Genomic DNA, 17,279 nt, shown 5'->3' with positions numbered 1-17,279 from the left:
GTGCGGGACCTGGCAGTCTCCTGTACCCCAGTATGCCTCCTCTCCGGACCCCTGCTCTCTCGGCAGGAATGGAGAAGGGGAGGAGATGGCAGGGGGTGGGGGGCTTGCTTCTCACCTGCAGGACCAGGTGGCTCAGGTTGCCTTTGTCGTGAGCCAGTGCCTCTGTCAGGGCCGCCATCCTGGCCAGGGAGTCCCTTTGCTCTGCTCCCTCTGACTTCAGCCGGGTCACAAGCAGTTCCAGGTCAGTGCTGCTGGACTCGGCCTATAGGGGAACAGCGCAGCCACTCTGATGAGACTTCAGATCTGCAAGCAGACCTTCTGCCCAGGTGGAGCTGTGGTGCCAGGAGAGGAGGGAGCTCTGGGCAGGACAGGGTGTCGAGGCCTCTGAGGTGGGCACTGGCCCCCTGGGTCCTCAGGCTGCAGCCAGATGTGGTGGGGTAGCCCCATGAGATGCACGGAGAGGCAGGTGTGGCCAGTGGCCAGGCAGGACAGGCCTGCGCCCACCAGCTGGGGACCCAGGAGGCTGTTGGTGGCTTTGGGAACTCTGGTGATGGACTGAGGGCCCTGGAGGGTGAGAAGACAAGTGAGTGGGAGGGGGCAGGCCAGCGTAGACAGTGGGGGAGAGCGGGCAGGGCGGGTACCCGTGCCAGGGCTTTGCGCAGGCCCTCCCTCTCGCTCTCCAGAACATCCCTCTGTAGCCGGGCTGAGTTCAGTGCCTCCTGGGCTGACACCAGCTCCTTCCTGAGCCCCGAGACCTTCTCCTCCAGCTGCTCCAGGCGCCCTTGACTGCGGTCCAGAAACCAGAAGACAGAGACTGTGAGGTTACCTCAGGGCAAGGAAGGGGCCACAATGGGCAGGATGATGACCTGCAGATCCCTCCGAGCCCAGGGAGCCCCAGAGGAGCATGCACAGCCTTGCAGGGCCCAGAAACTCATTAGTCCTGTTTCAGGCCTGGGTGGGTGGTCTTGGTCCATACCTTGACAGCCCTGGGTGAGGAGTGTGTGTGTGTGTGTTTGTGTGTGTGTGTGCACTCACAGCGCACTCTGGTCCTGGGGGTAGGGAGTAGACCTTGCTGGGAGGTTGGAGCAGGGGTGAGGGGGTGTGGGTGATGCCCAGCTTGGGGGAATCTGGAGAACCCTTTGCCGCTGCTGTCCCATCAGGTGCCCCCACTCCCAGCCTGGTGAGGACATGGCCCTCTTTGTGGCTGGGGACACAGAGGCTGAGAGGTGTGGCAGCCACTCTGCCCGGCACACCTGGTCTCTAGCTCCCTGCGGCCCCGCTCGGCCTGCTGCATCAGCTCTTCCTTCCGCTCTGCCCACAGCAGGAGGCCCCTCTGCAGCTCCTCGGTCTGGGCCTCCAGCCTCTGCTTCTCTGCGTCTGAAATGGCCGCCTTCCCCCTCATCTCGTCCACCGCAGTCTCCAGAGCCCTTTTCTCTCTGGTGGCAGGGGAGGCGGAAGGTTGGGGCAGCCCCAGGACTGGATCTGGCGAAGGGGAGCCGAGGGACGTCCCCTAGGTAGAGTCAAACTTAGGGGAGTCCCAGGAGCATGGCAGGGCCAGGACGCCAGGCCAGGGGGCCACCGAGGGCAGCACGCTGAGGAAGCATGATGGGGGACAGAAGAGATCCAACCAGCTCCGGCTCTGACAGGCCGGTCCCCTCCTGGAGGTCTTCTCTGAGCCCTGAAAGCACTCAAGGGTCCTGCTCCCTGGTGTGTGCCGAGCTCTGCTCTCTGCCACACAAAGGCCAAGTTCAGCTAGTCCTTGCAGAGCTCAGCGGGAAGGAAGGGACTGCTCGTCTGCTGACACCCTGTTCACCTTGTCCCACAGGAGCCCCGGGCCCTGGAGGTGTAGCAGCCTTGTGCAAAGCCGTGCTCACAGGCTGATCCACCCTGGGTTCCTCTCAGCATGCCACCCCTCAGCCAGGAATCTGGACCTCAGCTGCTCCCCCTCGGGCTCTGGCCCCTGGAGCACCCAGTCCCGAAGCCTCCCTTTCCCCAGTGCCCGTGGGATCTGGCCCCTCTGCCCCACACGCTCAGGTGCCCACCCACGCAGGACCCCCTGTCTAGCTGCTGCAGCTTGCCCCCTAGCAGCCAGACCAGTGCTTCTAAGCCATGGGTGTAGGAGGCAGTGCCCCCTGCTAATAGCCGCCTGGCCCCACTGCCCTCTGCTCCATGGGGAGAGGGTCCCTCAGCCTCACCCTGCTCATTGCAAGGCTCTGTGTTCCCCCACCTTGGCTCCTGTCTGCCCCCGGGAAGGCCTCCCCTCGTCAGAGGAAAGCTTCGGCCCTCCAGGTACCCTCCTCCTCTACCACTCCGTGCCACACCCCATGTCAGGCTGAGCTCCTCTGCCCTTGTCTTTCCGGGCAAGCGCCCTGTTCCTCCAGCCCAAGCCTGCTGGTCTCCCACATCCCAGCTCAGGCAGCCTGTGGCTTTGAGAAGTCCCACCTAGCCCCTCACTCAGGACTAGGTGTCCCAGGAGAGTCTTGTCCTGTACTTCCCAAATCCCACCAATCCCAGGGCAGTAAGATGCCCACAGAAACCTCCAGAAAGCCTCTTGGCGAACTGTACCATAGGTCGCTAGATCCAGGAGGGTTCTCAAGCGACCCCAATGCATGTGGAGGGAAGGGAGTTCAGGGGGATTTATGAACCATTTCTGAAGAATGGACAGACCCTTGCTTGGGAGGAGTCCTGGGAGTCAGACAGGAGGCGGGAGGCGTGAAGCGGGAGAGAGTGTGGAAGTGGAGCACAGAGGCAGTCTGAGGGGGGCAGGGCATACGCTGAGTCCGGGCTCTGGGAAGGTGTGTCCTGGGCAGAGGCAGCCTACCTAGGTGGGCCCAGCTGAGGGCAAGGAGACTCAGAGCAGGTGGGTGGCCCTGGGGCTGAGGGGACAAGGGAGGGGGGCCTCGCCAGGAGCAGTTTTGGTCCTGGAGGTGGGGCCCCCTCTTTCCCTCCTGCTGGCAGCACCCCTGGGCTGGCATTGCCTGCCCTGCCCCACTCAGCCCTCCCATCACCTTCGTAGGAGCTCGCTGGTTGCCCGGCAGTGCTGTGCCTCCCGGCTCTGCATCTTTAGCTGGCGCAGGAGGTCCTCGCGCTCCCGCCCCTGCTCCTGCGCCCGCTCCTGGAGGAGCCTCCTGGAGGCCTGCAGCTCCTGCTGGCTCTCGGACAGCTGCTCCTGGAGCCTGGTGGCCACCGCCTGTGACAACTCCAGCTGCAGGTGCAGCTCCTGCCCGGGACGGGGGTGCGGCGTGAGCCCCTCGCTGACCCTTGACCAGACTCTCCCCAGAAGGATGCCCTCAGAACCAGAGCCAAACCTCCCTGGCCTCGAAGATGCACCGGCTGTGTCCAGACCCTTCCCCGGAGCCACTTCCTTCTTAAAGGCCCCCAGCTCCCTGTGCTGGCACCCAGGCTGCCCTCCCTGTGGCCCCCAGGGATCCAGCTCTGGGGGAGCCACAGCAGGCCTGTAATGGCACTTTGGCCCTGGTGGGGATCCGGGCACAGCTTTGCCCCTGTGGGCCGTGGGTGCCCACCTGTTCTAGTCGCTGCCGCCTCTCAATGGCTCTCTGCACAGCCTGCAGTGCAGGCTCCGGGGTGTCCAGGGGGTGGGCCCGCAGTGGGGACATGCCCCGGTAGGGGGACGCAGAGCGTGCGGGCCACCCCTGCTGGCCCCGTGCCTCCTCGGTGCCCGTCCCGCCGCTCCGTGCCAGCTCTGGGCCCCCGGCATCCGCCTGGGCCACCTTCAGGGTGCGGAGAGGAGAGGACGGAGGTAGGGAGCTCAGGGCTATGGCCACGTGGGGACCCTCCAGATCCCGTGAGTGGTCAGTCCTCAGGACCCCAGCGCCTCAGCTGCTCTCCCGTGGGAAGGACCGAGGGCCTGCACCTCTGTGATGCTCTTCAGAACGTGCTGCAGGGACTGAACTTCCTCCTCCAAGGCATCCAGCTGGGCTCCAGGGCTCCGGGCCTGCCATGGCCAGAGCAGCTGCCTCAGCAGGGTTGGGCCCGCACCCCCACCCTGGGCTGGCCCCCCGCAGAGAGCCGCTTTCCCAGCCCTGCGCACCAGCTTCTGAACCTGTGTCCTGAGGGAAGAGATGGTGGTCTCCTTCTTTGAGTTTTCCTCTGTGAGCTTCTCCACCAGCAGGGTCTGCTCGGAGAGTCTGGAGAAAAGGTGGGGCTGGGGAAAGGGTTGTCGGAGCAGAGAACAAAGCCCAGCATGTGGACACGGGGGCGCCCCCAGACGTGTAGGCTGTGTCCAGACTCCCCTGTGGTGCAGCCTACACCCCGGCTTTGGGCGAGTTGGCCTTGGTCCCTTGTCTGGGCAGGAACTTCTCATCTGCTCCAGAACCATCAGTGGCCCCTGCAGTCTCTGCAGAATCAGAGTTCAGCATTCCAGGCCCCCACCGAGACCATGACTGGCTCTCCAGCATCATAGCCAGTGGCCCCCTGAGGCCATGCCCCGTCCTTATGACCGTTGGTACAGCTGCTTCCTCTGCCGGGAGCACCTCAGCCACCGAAAGTCTAACAAGTTATGTCACTATCCCTTCCTTCCCAGGAGCCACCTCCTTCTCAGAGGTGGTCCCCCAGAGGAGTCCCCCTTCCTGTGGCCCTGCATCTTTGGTGCAGGTCCTGGGGTACAGCCGCTGCAGGCTGCACTGGGCTACCATGCTCCTTTGGGGCTGGTCTGGGGTTCTTGGACTCAGCTGGCTCCCTGAGGGCAGGCCTGCAGGGTCTGTGGCCAGGCGGTCCTCGGTTCTGAGGAACTGAGCTTGGATTCAGCAGGTTAGGCCTCCCCTGGGGCATTGCCTCCCCACTGTCTGCTGGAGCTGCTCTCCTGAAATTTCTGAGCTGCTGATGTAGCTCTGTGTCCAAAACCTCGTGGGCTTGCTCTCAGACCCCCAGGAGAGGCCCTGGTCTCTTCTGCACCAGGAGTATACCTGGGCCCCACTGTCTCCCTCAGCTTCTTAAATGCTCTACCTCCAAGCGGGTACCCACCTCTGCAGGGATGTGTTCTCTGCCGGAGAAGTCCCTTCTGGGAGCCAGCCAGGAGGACACAGTCCAGATGTGCCCCTGCCACATTCCCTGAAACCCTCAAAGCTCGGGTGTTCCAGCTCGGCCTCTGGGGCATGGTTCGGGATGCAGGAGCTCACCTTGGGGACCATCCCTCTGGTGCCAGCAGCGTGTGAGGTGCCCTGATGTGGGAGTACTGGGTGCGGGTCAGGAGGGGAAGCAGCACGGGCCATGTGCGTGAGCCTTGGACTTGCTGCTGCTCAAGGTGGGGAAGGGTAGGTGTCCCACCTCCAAGCCTGCTGCTCCCAGCACCCACCTCGCCTGGAGCGCCACCTTCTCTGCGTCCCAGTGGCCCTGCAGCTGGAGCATCTCCCGCACCTTGTCCCGTAGCTGCCGCTCCAGCCGTGCAGCCTGCTGGGCCCCTGGCTCCAGGCTGCCTGGCCCGCTGCCAGCAGACAGCCGCAGGTGGGAGTCAAGGTTCAGGCAGGCCGTTTGCAGGCGCCAGGCCGTCCTAGCTGCCTCTGCTCGCATGTCCGTGAGACCCCTGCGAGGCAAGGGCGGCACCCCCAGCTGAGCCTCAGGACCCAAGGTCATGAGCCACCCAGATGGGCAGGAGCCGGTCATGTGGGCCCTTCTTTCTGCCCACAGCAGACCTCTCCCCTGACATCCTCAGAAGCCCCCAGCACGAGGCCTGGATTGTGGCCACATCCCAGCCAGGGAAGGGGAGCGGGGCGGCTAGGCCAGGCCAGGCCAGATGGGATGGCCTCTCTGACCTGCTGAGCCTGTCTCCTGCTGATATGCACTTCAAGGATCCCAGAGCAAAGGGATCTGAGGGGCCCTAACACTCTGCCTAGGGATACCCTCTCTGCAGCATCTCCCAGCTGGCCTGCTCCCTTGCCTTCTCTCCCCTTGCACCTCTGCCTACCTCACTCTGTCTGTGCTTTCCCCTATCGCCCACCTCTCTTGTCCATTCCTCTGCACCCACAAGGTCAACCTGATGCCCCATGTCCCCCACCCTGGTGGGCCCAGTGCCCGTACCTCTCTGTGGTCGCACGCAGTTCAGCCAGCTGTATGCGGAGCGCGGTGACCTGTCTCCACAGGGGGAGGAGTTCCTGGGGCCCCCCTGAGCGTGTGCGTGTGCTCTGAAAACAAGAGGCTGGGTCTGCTTCAGGAGTGGTTGGCGTGAGGAGCCCTGCAACCCCTCCCCACAAGCCCCTCTTCCAGATGCCAAGCTGGGTTGGCAGCCACGGCAGGGAGCAGACCCAGCGCTGCCGTAGTCCTGCATCTCCCTTTCCCATGGGCTTACCTTCTCAAATAATGCAAATCCCTTGCTTCCCAGGGTGTGGTGCTCACTCCCCCACCCTGAGGACCTGGGCCTGGGCAGGTGACCATAGCTGGGTCCTGCCCGGGACCAGGACTTACCCAGCCTGGTCTCCCTGCAGCCCTCCGCAATTGGGTCACCTCCTTCCCCCAGTGCAGGGAGGGGAGCTTCCCTTCCTCCCCCAGCACCAAGAGAGCAGCTCTGGGGGAGCCATAACATGTCCAGCTGTGGGGCTTGGTCCTCGAAGGAGCCTGGGACCCAGAAGCCTCTACCACCTGGAGCTCACAGAGGGGAAGTTGGAGAAGCTGCCCGCTGAGACAGGGCTAAGTGAATTGGGGTAGTAATGGGGAAGCAGGAAGCCACTGCAGGACTGTAGGAGTGGGAGAGGGGACAGAGCTGGGGGCCGTAACGGGATGGAGCCATGTACGTCCAGTGGTGTCTGCCTTCCAGGGAACGGAGCTGAAGCCCAGGGGTCCTGAGTCTCCACACCACCTTCCCTGGCCCCAAACTCAGCTGTGCCCTGAGTGCTGACCTCCTGCGCTCCCAGCGGGCTCAGCACGTGCCCAGCACTGCCCCCGCGCTCCCTCTGCCCTCCCTGCTTATTATAGGCGCCCCTGGAATGCTGCTTTCCAACAAAGCGCCTTCACTTCCTCCAGCTCTCAGGACACACACACCCTCTCTCCTTCATGAAGGCTTTGCCATCGCCTGTCCTGATCCCACATCCCAGGCCCCCCCCCCCCACTGAGCCCAGGAACACTTGGCTGAGTGCCCCCAAGTCCTCTGTGTGCTTGCCCTGCTCCACCGGCCCCCCATCGTGATCATCAAAGAGCAGGGATTAGACCTGCCCCCTGGAGGAGCAGATGCCTGGCCTGGCTGCCCAGGAACTTCAATTAACTATGTCAGATTCCAGACTTCACAGCTTCCGGAATGCAAGGCCGGGCTGGCCGATGTGGGGAGGAACAGTCACGCCAGGAACCAGCGAGGTCAGGAGCGCGAGAGCAGCACAGGCAACCTCCTGCCAAGCTCAGTAACTCAAACACGTTTCCTTGACCACAGCGGCTCCAGGGGTGGCGAGAGAAGCCTGGGGCCCCTCCAAAGGGGGAGTCTGCCCACACTCAGGAGTGAGATCTCAAAGCTGCTTTCCAAGTTGGGGTGCCAGCGAGGACTGACCAGAACCCATGCGCCCACATACACACACGAGCACACGCACAGCCCTGCCTGCAGGGTGCCGTAAGGAGGTACCGTGGATGGAATGTCTGCATGCCCTAAAATCTGAATGTTGAAACCTAATCCCCAGTGGGACGGGGTTGGGGTGGGGCCTTCAGCTTCCACCCTCATGATGGAGTTAGTGCCCTTGTGAAAGGGGCCCTGGGGAGCTCTCTTGCCCCCTCCACTGTGCGTGGGTTTGTGTGTGTTCATAGTGAGAAGGAGCTGTCCCCTGTCTGCACGCTGAATGGCCTCACACCTTGACCTCGGACTTCCTGTCTCTAGAACTGTGAGAATTAATGTTAGCAAGACATAAGTTCCAGTCTGTGGTTCTGTGACAGCAGCCTGATGGTAAGATGCGGAGTAAAAGTATCTTCCCTGTGGATATGGGGTCCCAAGTCAGCCTATATGCAGTTTTCAGTCTGAATTCATACAACCTGGGGTTTAAAAAGGACTCAGGCTGAAAATTTACTTCACTGGGCCCCAAAGACTGTCAGATCCCCTACGCACCTGTCAGAAGCAAACAAAAATCCCTTCTGAAAGATGCCACCTCCTTTCCAGGTTCCAAAGAACTTTCACAAAGTTCTAAGAAAAATAAACAGCTCTTGGTTTAAAATTTAAAAACAAACAAAAAAAAATCTCTAAAGACACAAGGAAACAGAGCACTATGGTCAAGAGCCAGAAGAAACAATAGAATCAGACCTTAAGGAACTTGAGATGTTGGAACATCAAACACAATGGAGAACATACCTATTTTCAGGATGCCTCAGCAAGTAAACAAGAGGCTTGAACATGTGAGTTAAGAGTAAGATATTTGGGAAAGAATCAAAGATGAAAACCAGGATATTTGGAATTTAAACAAAGCAGACAGGGATTGACAGCACTTGGACACCAGAGACAGACATGCTGACCAGGTAGATGTATTTGAAGACATTGTCTCGACTACAAACACAAAGAAGACATGCCAGGTTCAGAAGGCTGAAGGAGTCGGGGGTCCTGAGAGCAGTGGGTCTGCTTGGAGTCGGGAGGAGCGAGGATGCGCACAGGCAACACTCAGAGATGCGAGGGCTGCTTTCCGAAAGTAACAAAGACACAGCAGATGAGTCCGAAGCAGAATAAACAGAAAGAAGTCTGCAGAGACACACCCTAGTAAAACCGCAGGACCACAAAGTCAAAGCCAGGATCTTAAAGCTGCCAGGTGGGAGGACAGATACCATCAAAGGCCCTGGGGGCCAACCTCCTGCCAGAGGACAAAGAAAGGGTCTTTAAAATACCGAGAGAGAACACCTGATGACCAGCGAGACATCGAGGGGGGAGATGGAGACCCTCGACCTGCCAGTCCAAGCTGAACTAGAGATCTGTCTTCTAGGACGTTCATCTCCGCTCGATGGGCCCAAGTCCAGCCGCAGGAAGAGGTGGAAGCAAGGACGTGGGGCTGCCTCTCACAGGCCTCCTGCCACATGCAGGAGCCCTGCTGTCAGCCACAACCCTGTGGTGACTGACAAGGCCCTCTCAGTGACCCGTGTAAAGGCACACTCTCCCTCTGTTGCTCTTCCCCGTCCACGCAGCAGGAGGTCTACCTAGCCTTCCATGGAACAACAGCCACAGACGGCTGGGCACAGGGGATAAGCCCTCCTGTGTGGCAGCTGTGGCCCGGGCCTGCGGGGGCCCAGACAGCTGTCCTTTCTGCCTGACGCTGGTTGGACAGTGTAGGATGGCCCCATGAGGTGGGCTCTTCTGAGGGACATCTGTGTGGGGTCAGCCTGGGGCCCAGGAACACCGGACTCCCTTGGCTTTGGCTTTCACCTGGAAGCATTTTCCAGGTGGTGTCTGAGAGGAATCCTGCCAGTGGCGTCTGGAGAGGACAGTAGGAAGGCCATGGGGATACCTGACCCTCCCTTAGGGATGACCACAGCTGTGGAGGCCCACCTTGCCCCAGGCTGGGCCCCTTTCAGAGGACTGTGTCCAAGGACAGACCAGAGCAGAGGTGTGAATGCCTCTTTTCACTCAGGGGCCACAGCCTAGCCATGGGAAGACCTGGACCAGGGAGGAGAGTGGGGTTTCATCTTTCCCAAGCATCTCCTCCAGCTCACACCAGGGGTCTTGCTGTTAGAGAACAACCCTGAGGCTGTGGCCTGGGGCATTGTGTCCTGAACCCCTGCAGGGCTTAGGGCTCAGAAGACTATGATCAGGCAAGCCCTGGGAGGGCCCTACTGGCACTGGCCGTGGGCTAGGAGCAATGGCATGGCTCCTGACTCCTCTGAGTGTCCCCGACCCTGCAGTCCAAGCAGGAGTCAGGCCTTGAGAGAGAGAGTCAGGCCTCTCTCTCAAGAATGGGGAGGGCTGTGCAAGAGCCAGGACCCTGTGCCCTCATTCTACTTTGCGAGTCTGATCTTGAGGTCCCGCCTATTCTCAAGTGAGGGCCTCCCTCCTCCGGTGCCCCCACTCTGTAGATTGCTGTGGCCAAGCTGGGTGGGGAACATGGGGTAGCAGGAGGTCAGTGGCCTTGCCTTCCAGGAGTAACCACAGCGAGAACCGATTCACCCTCTCCCGGCCCCCTCTGCATCCTCCCTGCCACCAGCCACAAACACTGGAGCCCTTGTCCCCTGCCCATGGGCACAGTGGGAGAGCACCTGTCTCCCAGTCCAGCGCTGGGCCTCCCTCAGCTCCAGCTCGCCCCGAAGATGGAGCATGCCGTCCGCCGTCCTGGCCAGCTCCTCGGCCAGCCTGTCGTTGGCCTTCTTCACCTGCTCCAGCTGTTCCCGCAGAAGGGCGTTCACCTGGGAGAGCCCCGTGCTCCTGGATGGGCCAAAACCACAGCAGCGTGACAGTGGGCAAGTGGCTTCTCCTTTGAAAGGCTCTCTGAGAGCCCAGCTCTACGCTTCCTGGGCCCGGCTGACCCAGCTCGGGTGTGAAGGTCCCCAGGCCACACCTAAGAGGCACAGACCACCTGCCACGGGTCCCCTACGGCTCCCCAAAGGGTGCCAGTATCTGAGTGCCCCCGGCACCCTCCTCCATCTCTGAGATGCCTACTCTCTCTCTCCTCCCGTGCTGAGCACTCCTGGCTGTGCTCCATGAGTGTGGCTGGCTCCGTCGCAGGGGCCGTGAGTCCTGAGACACACGAGAGGCGTGGCACTGGGAGCTGAGGGCACCAGGCCTGGGAGGAGGGCACAGGGCAGTGGAGAGAGGGAGTCTACACGCCCTGGGATGGGGGCAGCCCCCCTGTGACCAATCGGGTTCTTTTTCCACTGAAGCCGGCTGCGTAGGTTGGAGTGTCTCTCTGAGATCCAGCACTTCCGGGCAGGCTGCAAGGCCACAAAAGGGACCTTCTGAGCTCCTCTTTGCAACCTGGGTGTCCTCTCCTCCTGGGCTGTGACCCCTCCCACCTCCCCCGCTGTTTTTGAAAACTGGTTTTCAAAATGCTTCTCAGCACTTTCCTTCCATTTCCAGAGTCCCTGAGGATGAAGCAAGTAACGGGAAGTATTCCATAAATGTTCTAACCTCCCCCAGGTCTGGATTTGCCGCTGGGCTCAGGGGTGTAACCCCTCCTGTCTGTCTTCCCTGCAGTGTGGAGATCTGCCCTTCCCTTCTGGGAACGGGGTCCTGGAGCTTGGGGGTCAGGGCTGCTTCTGGAGAGCTGGCGTTACCACCGGGAGGGTAGGGCACGGCACGCTCTGGCCGCTGGTGAGCAGAGGGGTCCCTGACCATGCAGCCGAGGGGACCTGGGAGGTAGGACCAGAACGTGAAGAAGAGGGGTCTTGAGGGCAGCCCCCATGGGCACCCTGAGACTGGCTGCGCTAACAGGGGCCACAGTTAGCTCAGGGGCCTGCCTGCAGAGCGGGCCAGGGCACTAGCCTTGGCGTCATCAGGGGCCTGGAGGAGGCATGCTCAGGAGCACAGGTTCTGTGAGACCCTCAGACCTGTGGGACCTGCACCCCACACCTGAGGCCACAGCCTGTGGGACCCCTCCCCACCCTGCTCTGCCCACTCCTTCCACTGCCTCTGAGGCCTGCAGCCAACATGTCCAGGCAAATTTGACTTGGAGTCACTTTAGGAAGAGACTGGCCAAAGGCCCCAAGGCATAGTGGGGTCTGCCACCTCTAGGGGTGATGGCCTAGCTCCCAATAGCCTTGACTGCCTCACACATCCCGACTCACCTCTGCTCAGCAGCCTCCAGACGGCCCAAGGCCTCCTCCAGGTCCACGCTGTGCTCCAGCTCCGACCTCCGCAGCCGAACTTCCATGCTCTCCAGGCGGGCCTGTAGCTGGAGAGGAACAGAAGCCCCCACCTGGCCAGTGGCTCCCCAGCCCCCAGGCAGGGTGGCTGTGGATAAAGCCCTCCCCAAGGTGGGAGAAGGGGTGTCCCTCCGGCTGCCAGCAGGGGCCTGCTGAGGCTCAGGCCCCTCCCCATAAGGGGGCCGAGGGACAGGCATTCGCCTCTGACCCTATGCCCAGTGCTTGTGGCTGGCTGAGGAGGGGTCTCCAGGGCCTGTTTCGTAAGGGGCAGGATAGCTGAACTGGGGTCACTCTCCGTTGAGAGAGCTGAAGATAGGGGTCCCACCCCTGCATCTGCACCCCTCCCCCACCCCGGTGCTGGAATCGGCGTTCCCATTGTCTCCTCTCGCAGGTGAGCAGGAGCATGGCCACCACCACAAGTGGGCTTCGTCCCCCCGCAGGCCTGGTGGAGAGGAGGGTCGTCTGAGCTGGACCAGGCCTGCCTCAGAGCCTGTGTCCTTCCTGGCTCCCTGCTGGGGCCTGAGCAGATGGGGAGCCTGGAGATCCAAGGGGAATAGGAGGTGCCAGGGGTTGCCCCCAGCTGTGCCAACCCAGAGCACACTTGGGGTGTTTGGGGAGGGGAACTCAGGTCCAATAGGCAGGCTGGAGGCCTGGGCAGGGGCTGGGGGTGCCCACAGAGCAGGCACACTGGCCACCCTGACCCCTGCCCCACCCTGTCCATCTGCTCGGGGGTGACGCTGGGGAGGCCTGGCCCCTTCAGGCGCCTGCACAAGGGGGAGGCTGGACGCCCATGGGATCCGGCCATGTGCGCTGAGCTGCGGGGTCTGGGAGTTCAGCTCTGACTCATGAGGCTTACTAATCTGTCCGCAGGATTTCTGGCTTCTCTTCCTACCCCCGGTTCCCAACATCTCCCCACCCTGTGCTAGGAAGGTCCCCCACCCCCACAACTGGGCCCAGGCCACAGACAGCCCCGGAGGGCTGGAGCTTGCTGATGTCCTCCTGGCCCTGACAGGGATGAGGACACCGACCCTCGTGGTCCTGCCTGAGGGGTGCAGTAGGGGTGAGGCAGCGGGGAGAATGGGTGTTTAGTGTGGGGGCTGTCGATGCCCTTGGGTAGCTGGCACGGGTCACTGGTCATGCTCGGAAGGGCCAGCCCTGGTTCAGTCTCGGCTCCAACGCAGGCAGCACGGCCCTTGGCAAGTCTGGCTGCTCTGAGGAAAGTGGGGTCATCTATCCTGCCACGTAGTACAAGGAGGACTCTGAAGACAGCAAGGGTAGGGTGGGCCAGACGCATAGGAGGCCCTGAGCACCCCACACGGGGACCGGGCATCCTAGCCCAGTCCCACTCAGGAGCCATGGGGCTTGGAGGGGCAGACCCTGGAAAGAGGCTCAGGCCTGGCAGGTTTCCTCAGCTTTCTAGTATGGGTTCGCACCTGAACAACAGGAGCTCCCCCAACCCCACACTTTATAACCACATGGCCTCTTGCTGCGGTGGAAGGCACTGTAGGTGCCCTGGGGACCAAGGACTGAGGACCCCCTGGTCACAGCTGTCCTCTGAGGTCTGTGGTGACCTTGATTGTCAGGAAAAGGTCAGGGGAGCAAAGCCAATTCTCTACAGGCTCTGTCTGAGGGATGGGGCCCATTCCTAGCAGACCCCAAGAGTGAGGTACTGGGGCCAAAGGCTCAGGATGACCAGGTTGCCCCCACAAAGCCCCCAGGCAGCCAGGACACAAGTCCACACTTCCGAGACCAGGGGAGAGGAGCACTAGGAGGAAGAGGGGCCTGGACACCTGCCTATTCTCACCCTCCCCTCTCCAGCCTGTTTTCCGGTCTGTGGCTTGGGGTTTGGTTTAGATGTGCTGTGGCTGAGATCCCCTGTCACTGTGTCCCAAGACTCAACAATGGTCCCGGCCCTCTGACCACCAGTCTCAGGAGGTGACCGCCCTGCCGCAGGCCAGGCTGCCTGCCGCCTTCTGCTTGTGCCCACATACCCGAGATACACGCTTACCCGCTCACTGAGCGCATGGTACCTGCCGGCCAGCTCGTCCTGCTCAGAGCCTGCCTGGGTCAGCAGGTTCTCCAGCCTGGACAGCTCCTCCTGCAGGAGCTCGTTCTCCTCTTGCACACGGGCCGCGATGGCCAGCGGCTCCTGTGTCCCTGGACGGGTAGCACCAGTGTCAGCCTGGGTGGCCGAATCAGGGTCCCCCTATCTCCTCAGCCACCACACCCTGTCCAGTGGGCCTCTGGGCCCCTCACTGGGCTCCCACGGCTGGTCTTCCCTGCTTGTCCAGGAGGGTCCCAGGTCTGACCTGGGGACCCTGGTTGGAGTATGTGGGCTTCATGCTCCAGGCCTCCCTCCCTCTCCTGCTGGAGGACTGGACACCGACGGCTGCCCTACCTCTCATCCACATCTCTAACCCCAACACAGTCCCAAACCAATTAGAGTGGAGGGTGTGGGAGTGGCCTGGACTCTGGGGACCCCCTTCCCCTGTGACGCAGTGAGAACTACTGATTTGGGGTAACCAAATCACATCTGAATAGTGAGCTGCTTTTCTAAGCACACAGTGGGCTTTCTTCTTCCTTGGCACACACCTTTTGTGAGTGACTGGTTCTGTCAGGAGGCTGGATAGACCCTGACTACAGAAAGGGGTCTCAGGACACACAAATGAGAGAGTCACTTGCACTAGTAAGGGCCAAGTGGCCTGATCAGTTGGGTGGCCTGCTGCGGGGACCCATCTGGGGGCCAGTCCCTCAGCTGCAAAGCCTCTTCTTGCAGCAGGGAATGGGGGGAGGGCTGGGTGAGCAGAGGGCTGGGCGGGCTGGGGGGACTAGCTCAGTGTCTGTGCTTCCTGGGTTTTGACCTTCAGGATTTTCACTCATCTAATGAAACAAATACGATGAAATCCAGATGGCTGGTCACAAATGTGTCACAAATAGAAATGCAGCGCTGGAGAGTCCTTGTGGCTTCGTGGTAAACACGCTGTGGGTCTTGACATAGGACCCCTGTGGTGACCCCTGTGGGAGGGTGTGGTTCTGTGCCCCATCACACCACAAGATGACAGGCCTGGAGGGGCCAGCCGAGGGGGACACTATGGGGTAGGTGAGGAAGCTGATGGCCCTGTGGCTCCCCTGGTGCCCACCCTCACCTCCGTTGTCACCCCTACCACCGTCCATCACCTTGATGTGGTTCGTCCCCCAGGCTGCCAGCCACGATCTCACGGATTCGGGCGGGCAGAGGTGTGGGCAAAGCCCTCCAGCCTGCCCCACGAACGGTCAGTGTCCGGGCTTCTCTGGTGGCCATGGGACTCAAGACAGTGTCCTCCAGCCTCTGAAAAATAGTCATGCAGACACACTGGAGGCTGGCAGCCTCCTGGACAGCTGCCAAACACCTTCCCACAAGCTCACTGGGGTTAGTGGGGCAACCGCAGGGCTCCCCGGCCCCCAGCAGCAGTGCCCTGGAAAGGACTGCCTGAGGCTATCTCCCAGAGTACATGCCTTGGTTTCTCTACTTGCAGGGTGGGACAGCACCCTGCCTGCCAGGGATGTGTCCTGAGCCCTGGGGGCCAGGAGGAGACACATAGCCTAGCTGCTCACGAGTGCCCTGCCCTCTGGTCCTGCTCCTTCCCTTGGGGGCCGGGCTGAGTGTTCATACTGGGCCCCTCCTGAGAAACTGGGAGGCAGTTGCCCTTGCTTCGGTTATGGGACCCGATCTGGCACCCCCCTGTGGCACACAGTCTCACCACTTTGGCTGTGGGGGTTTCTGAGAGGGACTGGCAACTTGAAAGAACCTAGACCCACCCATCCACCTCCCTGCCCACCAGGAAGGGCACGAGGAGGCCCTGGGAGAGAGCAGGACAGGAACCAAGGGAGGGGCTATGGGAGGAGAGTGATGACAGCCTTCCTTCCTGGCCTGTCCAGAGTAGCTGACCTGCTGTGGGAGAGGTGTCAGGAGGCCTGGAAGCAGGCAGGAAATCCTAGGATCCTGGATACCCAGAGGCTGGGGCTGAGGGACCCTGGGCTCTGCTGGTGCATTGCTTTGGCCCTGGGGATTCTCTGCCTCATTAGGTGAGCAGAGCTGGGGGAGGGCCACAGGCGTCGCCTTCCAAACCCCAGGCCGGACAGGCCCTTCTTGCCGGGTCTAACTGCAGCACTGGCCCTGGGAAGGACATCCAGGGGCCTGCACCCTCTCTGGACATGTAAGTCTTCTCAGGGGATCCTGGAGACAGATGTCTGCTCCCAGTGACTCTCCAGGGCTGTAAACCGGGCTCCTCCTGTCACCCCCTACCCAGTCCCAGATGTGCTCAAACTCACCCCTCCTCTAGCTTTCAGGATCCCTCTCCTTGTGGTTCCTCAGAGCCTGCTCGCCCACCCTGTGACTCTCCAGATCTCCCTCCCAGCCCGGGGTCCCAAGGAGTGACCTCCTACTGCTGGTCCCCTCCCTCCTCTGATTTCCTCCTAGCTCTCTCTGAAGACCTTCTCCAGGTTCAGACCCCTTCACCTGGCTCTGTCCCTCAGCCCCTGGCTGGTTGGGGTGGAGGGCTTCCTGGGCCTACCCTTGTTCTGCCCACTCCACTGCCCTGGTATTTCTGCCCACATGCCTCCAATTCTCCCCGGACACAAGGTATGTTCCACTTGAACCAGACTGCCAAGAGTCACCCCCAGACCTGGGCTCCTGCATGACACTTGGTAGGGCCCCATTCTGATCCCCAACAGCAGCCCAGTTCCTGGACCATCACTGAGCAAATACCACTGCCTGACTTCCACTGCCCTCCCCCTGGAGAGAGAACCCTAGTCTTGGCCCACCTGGGACCCAGCCCTTCTTCAGGCTGGAGTCTTGCTTTGCAGGAGGATGTTTGAGTTTGACTCAGCAGGGGGCCTTGGGAAGGCGCCATCCCCCCACATCTCCCCCAGATGACCCCCTTCAATATTACCCGGGGTGGGAGGTGAGCAGCTTGCCTTGGGGGCCTGGGAGGACATGCCTGCTACCCTTTCTGGGCCAAGCAAGGCACGGGTGCCAAGACCATCAACCGCCTCTAATGTCTTCCCGGGAGGCAAGGCGGCTGAAGGGGCTAGGCCTTTGTCTGCCCTGAACCCTGTATTTGCACTCGGGGGAAACTGAGGCTCAGCGGGGTAGCGGCCCCGCTGTAGGAACAATGAACTCCAGGAAGCTCTCCCTCCGAGGCCCGGAATGGCTCTGCCCCTTCGCCCTCCCCCACCCTCCCCGCTCCCTCGGGCATCCGAGGCGCCACCCGCTAACGGGAAGGCAGCAGCGCCGCATAAACTTGACTCATTCCTAACATTTACAGAGGGTCACTTATTAGCCGAGACGTCCCAAGAGGCGCTGGGGGCGTAATGGGTTCCAGCTGTGGCCGGGTGCCTGCGATGGGCCGTGGCCCAGCTGGAGCCGAGGGGGCGCGGCGGGGGGCGCGCGGAGGGGAGGGACCGTGGGGTGTTGAGGGCGGGGAAGGGGCAAGCCCGGAACGGGGAGTGGGAGGGGCAGGAGGGGAGGGCGGCCGGGC

The 17,279-nt window shown here is 61.6% G+C and overlaps 1 protein-coding gene across 1 annotated transcript in view; it reads right to left on the bottom strand.

Moving 5' to 3' along the window:
* CROCC2 (ciliary rootlet coiled-coil, rootletin family member 2) overlaps positions 1-17,279 on the bottom strand; it is a 59,985-nt gene that overhangs the window by 35,249 nt on the left and 7,457 nt on the right. Inside the window, exons 2-13 of the mRNA XM_059393892.1 lie at positions 14,938-15,088; positions 13,769-13,917; positions 11,683-11,789; positions 10,159-10,324; positions 6,037-6,140; positions 5,315-5,542; positions 4,052-4,148; positions 3,525-3,731; positions 3,009-3,220; positions 1,254-1,436; positions 642-786; positions 116-262 (exon numbers count right to left, since the gene is read on the bottom strand). Coding sequence (XP_059249875.1) covers positions 116-262; positions 642-786; positions 1,254-1,436; positions 3,009-3,220; positions 3,525-3,731; positions 4,052-4,148; positions 5,315-5,542; positions 6,037-6,140; positions 10,159-10,324; positions 11,683-11,789; positions 13,769-13,917; positions 14,938-15,088 — 1,896 coding nt within the window. The remainder of the gene's footprint in view (positions 1-115; positions 263-641; positions 787-1,253; positions 1,437-3,008; positions 3,221-3,524; positions 3,732-4,051; positions 4,149-5,314; positions 5,543-6,036; positions 6,141-10,158; positions 10,325-11,682; positions 11,790-13,768; positions 13,918-14,937; positions 15,089-17,279) is intronic.

The sequence above is a fragment of the Mustela nigripes genome, chromosome 3, assembly GCF_022355385.1.
Source record: "Mustela nigripes isolate SB6536 chromosome 3, MUSNIG.SB6536, whole genome shotgun sequence".
In the NCBI taxonomy this organism is placed as follows: domain Eukaryota; kingdom Metazoa; phylum Chordata; class Mammalia; order Carnivora; family Mustelidae; genus Mustela; species Mustela nigripes.
The sequence above is the reverse complement of the archived record's forward strand: the minus strand, read 5'-3'. Positions and strand labels throughout refer to the sequence as shown.